The sequence below is a fragment of the Elgaria multicarinata genome, chromosome 3 (assembly GCF_023053635.1).
Source record: "Elgaria multicarinata webbii isolate HBS135686 ecotype San Diego chromosome 3, rElgMul1.1.pri, whole genome shotgun sequence".
Classification (NCBI taxonomy): domain Eukaryota; kingdom Metazoa; phylum Chordata; class Lepidosauria; order Squamata; family Anguidae; genus Elgaria; species Elgaria multicarinata.
Window position 1 is genome coordinate 117,946,409 of NC_086173.1, and position 13,487 is coordinate 117,959,895.

The 13,487-nt window shown below is 42.2% G+C and overlaps 1 protein-coding gene across 2 annotated transcripts in view; it reads right to left on the reverse strand.

Moving 5' to 3' along the window:
- Positions 1 to 1,139: 1,139 nt before the first annotated feature.
- ABTB1 (ankyrin repeat and BTB domain containing 1) overlaps positions 1,140 to 13,487 on the reverse strand; it is a 44,562-nt gene continuing 32,214 nt past the window's right edge. For both annotated transcript variants that reach the window (XM_063121367.1, XM_063121365.1), the window contains 2 exons: positions 8,118 to 8,318; positions 1,140 to 5,313 (listed from right to left, as the gene is read on the reverse strand). In XM_063121367.1, the coding sequence (XP_062977437.1) occupies positions 5,107 to 5,313; positions 8,118 to 8,318 (408 nt within the window). In that variant the 3' untranslated portion in view covers positions 1,140 to 5,106. The remainder of the gene's footprint in view (positions 5,314 to 8,117; positions 8,319 to 13,487) is intronic.

Here is a 13,487-nt window from a genome sequence, read left to right on the forward strand (position 1 = left end):
ATCTTATACAAGAATACAGTAGTGTAAGGCTTATTACTCAACAGCTACCAGACCGATTTTGCTCTTTTTTGTTTTAAACTGAAGCTTGAGCAGTGCAGATGTGCAGAAAAATTTGGAAGCTTGAAAACGTTCAAAGATCGAGATTGAATCGCAATTACTTTCCTCTGTTCCAAACAGCCACGGGAAACCCGTCTACCACTGGGAAGACAGACAGCCCTGCTTGGCCAATCAGTGTGGCACAACAGTGAGATCCCGGTGCAGCCGTGCGGTTAGGCGGTCACCACCAGTGGGGAGGGAGAAGCCAATGGAAGCGAACAATTGGACACGTGAGGGAGAAGGGCCTCGGTGCATGCAAATTTCAGAGGGGGGATTCGCTATGCATGAGCCACATTTACATTATTCTTGAGCCCCTCTGTGGTAAGGGGACTGAGGGGCAAAAAAGTGGGAAAGGAGCAGGACTACTAGCACCCATGGTGACATGGGCTTTGCACTAGAGGTAGAGCAAGGGGCCTCATCATGCAAGTTTTCATACAATAGTGACAACCGTAAGACTGCATTATCTGGCTCTTCCAATGCAAAATATACCTTCTTTTTTACCCATTATATTCCCCCCCCGCCCATTTTTCACACACCCCCAAAATGGCTGCCAAAGCAGTTCTGAGCAATACAGAATACAATACAAAAAGCCTGCTGGGGGAGGGCAGTCATGGAGTGCAGGATGAGCTGATCACATGTTGAGGTGGTAAAGTGTACAGGTAGAGATGCCATTTTGGATGCTCCCTTAATAAAAAATAAAGAAAAGGGGGGGGGAACTCTTTCCAAATGAAAAACCTAATCACATTGAGAATGAAAACACAGCAGTTTGGGCTCAAACCAATTTACAGGGAGTTTATGTTAATGGGACTTATATTCTTAATGCTCCCGTTCTGATGGTACAGCCTATTCTAATCAGGACTTTACCACAACAATCCCATCCCAGCCTGTAGTGGAGGCTGGTGGTCCCAATGTCAGTGGGGCAGTAAATCTGCTCTGGGTTTCAGTCAGAAGTTGTGTGGGTGTGTACACATGAGTGCATGCCAAAAAACCAGAACCTCTCACAGTATGTGTTATTAGTATGAATGAGGCATGTCAAAAACAGATCTAATGAAATAGATTTTATTGCTGCACACATGCTTATATATTAAGCTTTTAAATATATTATTATAATGCCATTCTGAAAAGCTTTACATTCTCCTTATTTTTAACAATAGAGGGCGGAGCCAATATAAACAAAAATGGGACCATAAATAGTAAAAAGAAAACTCTTATGTTTAAATTGCAATGCAAGACAATTATAGCCAAGAATAAGCTCCATAAATATTCGAACCCAATTAGTTCCTTTTTTCTTTTTCTTTTGCCATTTAAAGCAATAATTTTTCACTCCGTGCTAAGCACTGCCTGCCATACCAGTGCTGGTTTGCAAAGGGCAAGAAACTAAATACTACCAGACAGTTGGAATGATGGAACAATTTACCCAAGGAGCTGAACTTAGCTACTGAATTCAATCACGTTGGCAATCCACTCGGATTTTATACAGCATACTTAACAGTCTGAGCAAAGTTTTGTCACTGGGTTAAGAAAATAGAAAGTGCACCCTGACTTTTCATCCCAGAAGTTAACAACATTTTCACTGGCAATACAATTCTTTAAAAAGAGGAAAAAACATTCAGTGAAAGGATCCCAATGGCATGTTTCCTGCCATTTCAGTTTTGCTTTACTAGGCACTTGGAAGGGGGGAAATGTAAGATGCTTTTTTCAGTCTGTCCTGTGCTTCTCAATTTCTTTTTGCCTCAATAATTTAGTGGTCATGTAAACTCTAAAGGTTAAAATCACTGGCTTGCTAAATATAATGTATTATGAAAAATAACTGAGATGACTATGAGGACGAATAAAGAAGAATAAAGAAGTTATGGGTCCCCCTCTCCATTGACACGATGACCTTTTGCTCACAGAGGTGCCCTCTCAGGTGCTTACCCTTACAAAAAAACCCACAAATAACAGAGAGGATTTATGCCTAAACAGTCCGGGTTCCAAGTACTCTATAATCAAACTTGGCTTTTAAAATTGCCTTTGATTAAATGAAAAGTTAAGCTTTGGCCGGGTGGTTAGTTTACTGTTCCTGCATAATTCAGCTGTTCCACTTGATTCTGAATAAGCACCACTCCTTTAAGAAGTCTGCCTTCCTTGGCACAACATCAGGAAACAAAGCATAAAAATTCAAAGCCACTCTTTATAAAGGTGAGGGTTTTCACTTAACAAATACTGCATGAGTACTTAACTACCTTTGCATCCTGCTTTATAGCTCCAACGTAGGTAACATGTTGCATAGATCTGGGCACACTCAGGGAGAGTCTCATTTAAAGACTCAACTTTGCTATGGGATGTTCTGTGTATTGGAGAGCAGAGACTGAACCAAGACATAGTTTAAATGTCTCAATTTCTTTAAAAGAGTCCAGATGGAAACAACACCACATACAGGATAATATACTAGCCTTTGGAGATAGCCAAAGCAACACCAAAAACATACTCAGTTTAGCTACCGTACCCCTCCAGTGGCACGAGTTGCTGTCTTCTAAGACATTGGACACACACATATCAATCTCTTTCCATTGCATCTCAAGCCTGACACAAAGCATTTAATGAAACGTATGTCTAGCTTAGCAAGAAATACCTTCTGGTGAGCCCCAACTCTGCTTACATGGTTGCATAATATTACGTACCTTCAAGTCACAATAAAGAACTATACAGGAAAATTGAGGTGGGGGGAGCAGCATAGGTTTATCACTTCATCACAGCCCTGGTCATGGAAAGGAAGAAGCACATTCTTGGCCTCACTTAGGTTGCAAGTACTTATCAGTGCATGGAAAGTTGAAGTAATGGGGGCAACAGCATCACATCTGCCATATCAATGCCTCCACTAATGCAATTGCAGTAACACTCAGCAGCAGTGTTTGTATAGGAATAATCATCCTCTGCATAGCTAAGATAATCCAGTATGGACCTCATCTCTTTCAAATTTGTATCCATAAGCACATAATCCTAAAGAAGCAAAGTGCTACAGAGCCCTGCATGTTCTTGGCTTGTGTAAAAGTTTCCAGATTTGGCAACACACCCCTCTCCTGCATTTATCAATTTCCCCCAAAACCTCCCTAGATTCCTTCTATCATCCAGGGAGAAAATGCCAAAGTCTCAAAGAAGTGATCACTAGGAAAATCAAAGGAAGTTTTCTGCCTTTAAAACACATGAATGCATGGTAGCCTTAAGGGACACCCCAGGGCATGCCTGATGTTTTACCAAATTCACCAGAGAGATAAATACTTACAGTGAAGCTGGAATGGGCACAATGCAGCCCTGACTGCACCACGCTTTGGGGCGAGGAGTGGGGGGAAAGCACACAACACCCTCTGGGTGTTGGTGAGCCACTGTTTTCTTAGACTTTGGTCACCAACAGCTTAGCCCCTATAGCTGGTTCTCCAACATCCAATATGCAGTATATCGGCCCAAAATGTTGACGCAGGTTAACACAGGCCAATCAGAACAGCACATAGGTAATGCAAACTGAGGCCACTCCTATGTCCTTGCCCCATTGCTTTGCATGTCTCCAGTCCCTAGATATCATTCACATAGAACAAGGGGGATGCATGTGTCCCACTTTGCCAATGTAGGGTTTTATTTCTCTTTTCACTCTTAGCAACCATAACTGTCAGCCTCACATAGCCAGTTATACCTTCTGTTGTCAACAGCCTAAAATAGATACTAGCACTGTATGAGAATATGTCATTTGACCCAATGCTATCAGTGCACCCAACAGCCATGTGCTGAATATTACATTTGCATAGGGATCCACCTGTATATACCAGGTATAAGATCCCCCAATGTGCATCAACCAAAATTGCATGATCTATAAACTTCAGTATTGCGTTGGATCTATGCACATATGCAAATTTGATGTCAAATGTTCAGACAATGGGGTGGAGCTAGTCATCATGATGATAATTCCCCCATCCCATAGAATACCAACATCTGCACAGGGCTAATTTCTGCTTACACAGCACAGGAAAGCAATGATGTATCTGTCCACCATGGTATCATGCATGCATGCCACGCTCAGATGTAAACACACATACATAATCCATACCAGAATTTGAAGAGTGTAAACCACTTCAACTAAACCCTCAAAACCCGTCAAATCTAAGAAATGTCACTACTAAGCTTGCAATGGAACAGATATATAACTAGCGTTCCTGCTGCACGTCCACATTTGACTGCCCCTTACAAAAGCAGCAGCAACAAAACCGTAAGTGGCCAAGTGTTTCTGTACCCAAGACAAACGCCAAGCCATGCAATTTGGAAGAGAACTGTATTCCAATGAGTATAATGGAAGTGGGGAATAAAAAACAAACTTGTGAATTAACATGAGCTTCTGAAAGAACAAGGCATCGGAATTAAGCTGAGGGTTGTCTTCTGCTCCAACTCGGAAAATCTGTAAGACAGGCTACAGGATGAATAGGGACTGTCTTCTGCAAGGCAAGAAGCAGGAAAGTGTAGTTATCACAGCAATGCAACACCCCTATCGTTCTGTAAAAGCATCTAACTCCCTGCTTAACCTGTCAAATATAGATCTGATATATTCCTCAATAGTCACTGTCTTGAATTTCATCTCCTTTGGTCTCTTTGCAGGAACCTGTTTTGCCAATGCTCTGCAGTTTGCACCAATTTTCACTAGGCATTGTCAGCCTGCAACATCTGGTGATATTACAACGTGCCAAATAGTACATTCGTTATATTGGGCTTACAAACTATCCACCAGCACTATCGTGTACAAAGAGCAAGATTCACATTTAAAATCTGAGCTGCTTTTGAGATCTGTTTTTTTTTTGGGGGGGGGAAGAAAATGTATCAGGATGCCATAGTCAAGATACTAAAAATGTCAGGAACTAAAACCATGCATAAAAGAGTAAGGAGCTACAAGATTCATGAGCAAGGAGGGAGAAAAAGAAGAGAATAGCATCAATAATTGAACTTTGAGCTGATCCGCCATATAGTCACACAAGGAGACGTCCCAGATTAGCATTCAAGTCCTATACTGGCCAGAAGGTTATCCAGAGCATCCAATTTTTGGTTAGCCTCTTCAATGGCACTGTATGTTTGTACGTTGCTAGTTATGTGGAAACGGATGTCGTCAACAAGAGGAATGGAGTCTGTCTCCTGCCGCTCTTCCACCGCCTCGGCGTTCTCCTTCACTGCCACGGCAAACTCCTCAAGCTCCACTAGCTGGAGAGGCAAGAGGTAAAGGGAGGTCAAGGAACTGGCCGGCTGATGAACATGGGAGAGTCCCTAGCACACGGTTTTCACCTACATTTTAGACAGCAACAGTAGTCGTTGAGAAATAATTCGGATTCACAGTGCATCATTCTGCACCACATAGGCATGAACTACTCCCAAAAGGTGCATGTTTAAAATAAAATATTAAATTGCAGAATAGGGGGGAAAGAACAAACCCCACACACCAAAGGCCAGCTTTTCCAGAAGCAGATCTAATTCAGTTCCACTTGATGGGAAACAGGCAGGCAAGAAAAGCCTTTTAATCCTTAAAACGAAATCTTTAAAATGCTATGAAAAAGTGGGGACATAACTCTTTGAAACATTGTTTAAATGTTTGACATGAAAAGGCCTTCCGCTTGGGAACCAACCATGACCCTCATCCCATTATCCAGAATGATCTGTACAAAGCATCCCCCATCCATCCCATCATTTCCTAGACTATTTCTCAAACACAGTAGCAAACTTTACCCAACATAAACTAATGGAAAAAGTGGTGTTTGGGCAATTATATTGCACCCATTTAATTAGAGCAAGATTAAGGAGCATGCCACCTACAATTTGTACTCCTTCCTTTGTGGGTACTAATGCAATGTTTCTTTTTTTAAAAAAATGCTTTTCAGAATATTCCTGAGACAGAAACAGATCTTTATAACAATTTTTTTTGCAGACACAAGGTAGCTGATAAATTAGGAGACCCACCTAAGCCCATAACAGACATGCTTCTATCCCATATTTTGAGATTCCAGTGTAAATTATTCAACAAATAGCTACTGTTGATGGGTCTTTTTGTAGTAGCAGGACCAAAGTGTAACAAAAGAACATCTCCCAGAATTCTTTGCAGTAGTGAGGTTAAGTGGGACGCTTTCACTTTTGTTTGGACATCAGAGGAATCACCAATGAGAACAGTTTCCAGCCAATGAAACCGTGCTTGTCCCTACTGAAAAAAGTAGGAGAGGAACTTTTGTATAAGAGGAACTGTTAAGAAATTATTTTCTTCAGTGTATTTTCACAGGCAGGAAAGAATTTCACACCTCTCTCCAAGCCTGTTAAGAATGTTGCAACTCATGTGGGAGTGCTAATTAGAGCCATTTATAAAAAAAAACAACAGTGAGTTGACTGGGCTCCAAAACACTTAGCAAAAGCAAGATTGTGCCTGCCACATGAGTCTGTTCATATTACAACTGGTCAAGTGTGAAATGAAATGGAAAGAAGCAAGTCCATTTTGCACGTGCCTTGGGACAAACATTAGCATGAATATATACTACTGGCTGTTTAAAGTACAATTTGCAATTTAATTTCTGCAGCAGATTAGTCAGAGTGATTTAAATACCTCCTTAAATAAGTATCTCTCAGGGATAAAGCAGAGTTTAGGCAGCAGGATGTACATGCGCTGTACATGACCTAGGTTTACATGTAGTAATTCATCCTGCTGTAAAAACATCTTTCAACTCCTTCACCCCACAAGGTCATAGCTTAAACTGGTTTTTGCAACCAAAATTCAGTGTAGGAAGGAACATGGGTGGGAGGGTCCTGTTGCACCGTGTCCTGCTTGTGGGTCCCTGGCCGATGGCTGGTTAGCCGCTGTGTGAACAGAGTGCAGGAACAGATGGACCCTTGGTCTGATCCAGCAGGGCCCTTCTTATGTTCTTATTTATAATTAGGCCAATGTTCCTTCATGGAAGTCATATAGTCATTTGTCACATAGCAAAGCAGTTCTACACTGAATCTGGTAATACAAATAATAGAAAGTTCGTAGGCGTGAGGAGTCCTTGTCCCACAATACATACTGCGCAAGCACACCTCAGGACTACTTAGTATACTGAAAGCTTTTACATGTTACTCCGTTTCTGAAACTCCCTGCATATTGCCAAGTAAATTAACCAAACTACTAGCTTAGGAACAATCAAATGATCCATAGAACTCTGGAGGTCTCAGACTTGTTTGAGTGAGGCCCACCACTTCACAAATAAAAAACACACTTAGTGTTTATATTGTATGCTTTTAAGTGTCCAAAATACCGCATGCCTTCTTCTAGTACAGCAGTCCTGTAAATTAGGATGACATTCGTTCCCATGTTACAGATTTGGGGGAGCGGGGGGCCTGAGACCAAAATAATAGTCATGGCTTTTCCAGGGCCAACTAGGGACTTTATGACCAAGATGAGATTAATAAGGGATTTCCTTGCTCACATTCTGAGCCACTAGGGCTATTATCAATTCTCAACCAGACTGATGTAGTATGATTGCTACCAGTCCATTAAGCTCACTGGGTGACTTTGGGCCAATCACGGACTCTCAGTTTAGCCTACATCACAAGTTTTTTGTGTGGATCAAGTAAAGAGGAGGAGCACCATGTGAGCTGACTTGGATTCCATGCAAGAGGAAAAGAGGCAGCATATGAATGGAACAATTAAATAAATATCAGCAATGTGAAGCCTAGCTCAGAGGGAGGTTTGTAACCTGGAGACTCCAGTACTTTTCCTAAACATTGTTGTGCATAACTGTACCGAGAAAGTAGAAGAAGGCTGTGGGAGAGCTCTAACATCTTTCACTGTAATGTGGGAAGTCACCCTCCAACTCACTCCTCAACATCCCTTGCTATTCTGCAAGCATACACTTCCTAGTGAACATGATACCCAATTCTTGGAAATACGAACAACTACTGATCAGGTTGAAAGACTTTTAATAAAGAGACAAACACTATTTGTTAGCTGCCACATGCAACCCATAACTAGGGAAGGTTTCTCCCCTTACCTTCTCAATGATCTTTGCCATGTACTCTGTGCACTGGTCCTCCAGTCGGGTCAGCTGGAACAGCTTTGCAATCTTCCAGATGCTGACTACACTGTCCTCATCAAGAACCTGGGCCAAAGTTCTCCCACATAGACGTTTGAGCCCAGGTAATAGGTACATGTCTGCGACACACAGCACCTCGTAGGCATTCTCAGGCGAAAGCTGCCAAGACATATGGGCACCAATCAAGATGGGCTCCGAATCAATCAAAACCAGAATCCTGCCTGGACACCAAACCACATCTGACTGCAACACTGTTCACCCCTTGATTCAAAAACAAGAATTAAACAACTTATTTATATTTTCCCCAAAGACTTGAAGTTGGTAAGTAGTTGAAACATCTAAACACATATAAATCTCAACACTCACACAAGATAAATCAAACAGACTTTAGTTTGCTGGCTCAAATCCATACCAATAAAAAGGTTTTACAAAACCTCTTCTGAAATTGCTCAGGCCTGAGCATCTCTCCAGTTGCAGATCACTCACCAAGCATAGATATGTGATGCGCGAACCGTGCACAGAAGTCATCACTAAAAGGGTGCTGTCAGCTGGTCTTGGGAATTACAACAGGACTGAGGAAAAAAGGTGGCCTCTTACATGTGTTGGAGCCAGGCCATAGGTGGGAGTCAGTTTGAGGAGGGGACAACATTCAGTTCTACAGCCAGCTCATCATGTGATCAAGAGAGTGATCAGGACCAGATGCTAAATTATGATCTGATTGATAGCTTCAAGCTGTTTAGCTTATATAGATAAATGTTATACTATAGAAGCTTTCTCTTTTGTTAAATTAGACATAGCCACAGGATAGATTCATTCTGCCTAATATGGAGAAATAAAACAAGGTGGCATGTTACCCTGGAGATCCCAAGTTCTCACAGAACAATTCAGTCTGACTGCACATCCCTCTACTGAAGGTTCTGCATGATGCTCTCTGCCATGGGGTCACTGCCCATATAAAAGACCCCAAAAGATCTAAAACAGCAAATCTCTTTCCTGTGGCAATCTGGGAAAAAAGATTTATTTTCCATAGTAAAAAAGCAACAGCACATTAAATCTGAAGCAAGAGCAAGGGCACTTTATTTTCTATGTGATGTTTTATATCACATTCTCTGTTCTTGGGCCATTTTCAACAGTCATTGCCCCAAGCAGACATTACGATTTCACTCAAGTGAGTGACTTCTGAGATCATACTTTTTTCTATTCCCCACCCCACACCCCCGGACATGTGTAATTTATTATTCATTCAGCTAAAATGTAGTTAATTGCAGTATAGCATTCATAATTTTCTATGACAAGTGAAGTTTAGTTTTCTATTAAAACTTAAATAGTTTGGTTCTAACAATACTGAAAAGACCCTGATGTTTCTTTGCAACGGAGGTTTCAATACCAAATCTTCCGAACTGCCAAAGTTGCTCTGAAGCTGGTGTCCCCAACGTGGCACCTCCAGGCGCAGGAGCACCCGTGAAGACCGCTCCAGGTGTCCAAGAAGCCTCTGTGCTCTTTCCATTTCACTACCTTCTGCCGCCCTTCAGAAATGGGAAGGCAGCGATCTAAGCCCTGAAGAGCACATAGAGGTGAAAGTGAGAAGCGTGATGCTCTTTTCCCACTGTCTCTCTCAACTCTATGTACTTTTCCAGGCTGAGGTGAGCAGTCAAGCAGAAAATGGAGCAACCAGGAATAGAAAGCACCCAGTAAAAATGTTTTAAAAGGCAGACAGAAAATGGTGTGTAGCGGGGAGGGGAAGTATGTGTTTGATTGTTCATTCGTTCTTCCTTCCTTCTCTCCACCCTTTGTGGGTCTGTGTGGTGTGTCCCCCCACCCCATCCCACCAGAGGTTGGTGTGTCTGTGTGCCCTCTTCCCTTAGGTCTCTACATCTATGGCTTCCCCCTCCTGTTTGGGTCTATATTTTTTTCTTCCCTCTATGTGTGTGTATTTCCCTTCTCCCTGGGACTGTGTAAGATTTCTGCTCCTCTCTCTGCTTCCCTTCCCTCATCTCCCCACCCTCAGCATGTATGCTTGTGTGAGAGAGGGATGGCCATGCTTCCATTTTACTTATTTGTACGCCGCCCTGCGATCTTATTGATACAGGGTGGGATATAAATGTTTTAAATAAAAAAATATTTATTTCCCACCAAAAATAATACAATCCTTAAGCAGTTCACGTGTAAATATTAAAATCACATTTAAAATACAATATTAAAAACAATCCCACTAAGAGCAATATAAGAAGCAGAAAAATGGAGCAGCATGATTAATTTAATTACAAGCCGGGGGAAATCCTGGGTGAACAAGTGTGTTTTCAGGAGGCGTTTGAAACATGCCACTTACTCTGCTTCCCAAACCGCATGGGAGAGGTTCTCCCGAATTTTTCCAGTTTTGTGGTGCCCATGACAATCTCTCAAAATTCCAAATGTGTCCCTGGGCCCAAAATGTTCGGACCCATAAAAGACCTGCCCTAAGGAACAGGTTGCTGATTTTCTTAAGGTTCTTTTAGGGCAACTGGGAGAAACGGGATGACCCTGTAAGAATTCCATGTTCACCTCCATCTCCTCATTCTGTATGAGGGAGAGAAGCTGCCGAAGTTGAAACACTTCGCAGTATTTCAGATGTTTGGCATAGGACGCTTCTTTGTACATAAACTTACAACTGAGCCTAGATTGCTTCCCTCAATACATAAATTAAACATCTTTTGTAAGGTTGCAAAGCTTTTAGGTGATACAGCAATTAGTAGCGTTTGGAATAAAACTTTTGTTTTTTTGGCTGCAATGGACATTTTAACTGCTGCAATGTGGCCCAGCCAAGAGAATTTGATTTTCTATTATTACTTAAGATCTTGTTACATTTGGCACAACAATGGACCGTAGTTTACGTTTTTTTCAAGTAGGTCAAGTCTGGAGGGGATTTACAAGCTAAGTTATTTAGTAGATTTGGGGCAAATGAATAGCCCCAAGTGGATTATTAATATTTCCTGGGCTTCTGGTTTACTGTCTAGCAATAGCACTTCTGACTTCAGGAGCTGATTTGCATGCCCGCTACAAAAGTCACTATCATACAATTCCAACATTATCGCTGGGATAGCATTTACCGGGCTGGATAGCAGCAGGAATATGCCCACTGCAAATAACCCTATGGTGTGTTCTACCCCACTGTGTGTAATGCCCTGAATTTTAAGTTTGCTTTACAAACTTCACCAACGGCTCAACCAAGATTGCAAATAGCAGCAGTGAGAGCGGCCAGCCTTGTTTCATTACTCTTCTTACCTCTATTGTCTGACAATCAGAAACCACTGGCTTTATGGGGTCCTAATAGGCTTGGGTAGAGCCAAAGGGAAATTTTCACACCTTGGTCCTTGGTTTTGGTCAAAGTCTGTGGCTGTAATCCAAACATCTGGCAAAACCAGCTGACTAGGTGATCAATCATGTGATGTCTTCATTCTACCATACTTGCATGCCCTCAGGTTCAGATGGTGGCTGTGGTTTTTGAGGTCTTCTAGCTGCACTTGCATCCTAGTGTGGTTTTGGAAAGCTTCTTCTAGCTTCCATTGGTTCTTGATGCTTAGATCTAATGCTTCACCAGATGTCCCTGCAATATCTACCCATTTTACTGCTGCGTCCGAGATGTTACTGTCTAGTGGCGCAATTTACAGAATTTCTAAAAACCCTCTATAAAGATCTAAAATCAGAGCAGATGACAGCAGTTAATCCACTTTGCTTTTAGATCTTTATAGAGGGTTTTTAGAAATTCTGTCATTTCTAAGTGTGTCCCTGGGCCCAAAGAGCTTTGGCTATTGGGCAGTATGAAAATGCAATAAATAAATAAAATTTCACTCAGTAGAGCTGACTTGGCCTCTGTGCCATCATTACTTAAAAACTTAGCTAGCTTGGGCTGCATGTTTGGATTCTCATGATCATCTAACAGTCCTAGACTTGCTGCAACTTCCCGCAGTCCAAAATACAATTTCAAATCCCTTTTGCATACCTAACTTGATCCCTGCCTCATGCTGAATTTCTTATTTGTTGCTATTCTTCAGTTTACACCGAGCACTCAATTTAAGCTGCCATCGCTATCTGCTGACATCAACCCCAACCCTAGGGACCCTAATGGTGAGTGAAAAATCAGAACACAGAAAGTGGTCTTTGAAGTCATAAAGGACGGAAGTGCACATTATGAGATGAACATTGGCTTTCCAGCCCAGTGTGTGTCTCATAATGTTAATGAAGGAGCATTTACAGGGAAGAATCAGCAGGGAGGGGCTGAGTGCTTAATCCTTCCCTCACCCTCTAAATGTTCGTTGCAAATGCTCCCACCTCCTAGGCTGTTTGAAGTTAGGGTAAGGGACACTGGTAAGGGACAGGCACATGCTTTTATTACTTGTTTCCCTGTACTGAACTCTAGCATTGAAATATGCGGCACGGCTGAGCTCTGTTGCTGACTAAGTAAATGGAGGCAGCTTTACACAGGGGACAGGGTTTATAATGATTCCCATGAATGTTGGTGTGTGCATCCAGGTGGGATGTGCCTTTCACAGAGCTTTTGCTGAAGGAGCCGGAGATCTATGAGATGGATACAACCACAGGAATCCACAACCACCCCTAAGGATCACTTCTGAATAAGCTGAAAAGATGGCAAATGCCAGCAAAGTCTTTTGAGGTGAAGGATTCTAATGATACTATTCCAAAAGCCATTGCATGGATTCAAAATGCATACTCCCAAATTGGACCACTGTTTATTTCACTGAGCAAATGCAATATTCTTCTGTTCTTCATGAACTCCTCTCTACAAGAGCTGAGTGAGCCCCTCTTCCAACAGATTCAGCTCCAAGGAATCTGGTTTACCGCTAGTTTCTTGCTGTGCTCTCTGGCTTTGACATTTCCTCCTCTCTACCATTTTAAGCCGCCCATCCAACCAGAAAGAAATTCCGGAACATAATACCAAGACTAATCTGACCTTGCCTCTTCTCTTTGCCTCGTCAGTTCAAATCCTTGGCTCTTCACTTTTATTGGGACCATGTGTCATTAACCTGGGAGTCCCCTTGCAAGCAGTTTTGTTGCTGTTTGGAACTGAAACCAGCAATGCTCTGATATGTTTCCCACAAAGGTCTGGTGGATTTCGGTTCTATATAACTGAAGGCTCTAAACCAGGGGTGTAGCCCCCTGCCCCAAGGCCTTTACTGAGGTCCCCAAAAGTGCCTGGCAGCAACAGCACCACTGAATTTCCCACCACCTGTACTCTCCAGTCCCGTCCTGAGAGATCCTCATACAGATTCTTCTTTTCCCACCACTGCTAGCAGTGAAGAAAAGCTGATCTGTTTCAGGATCCTTGATCTT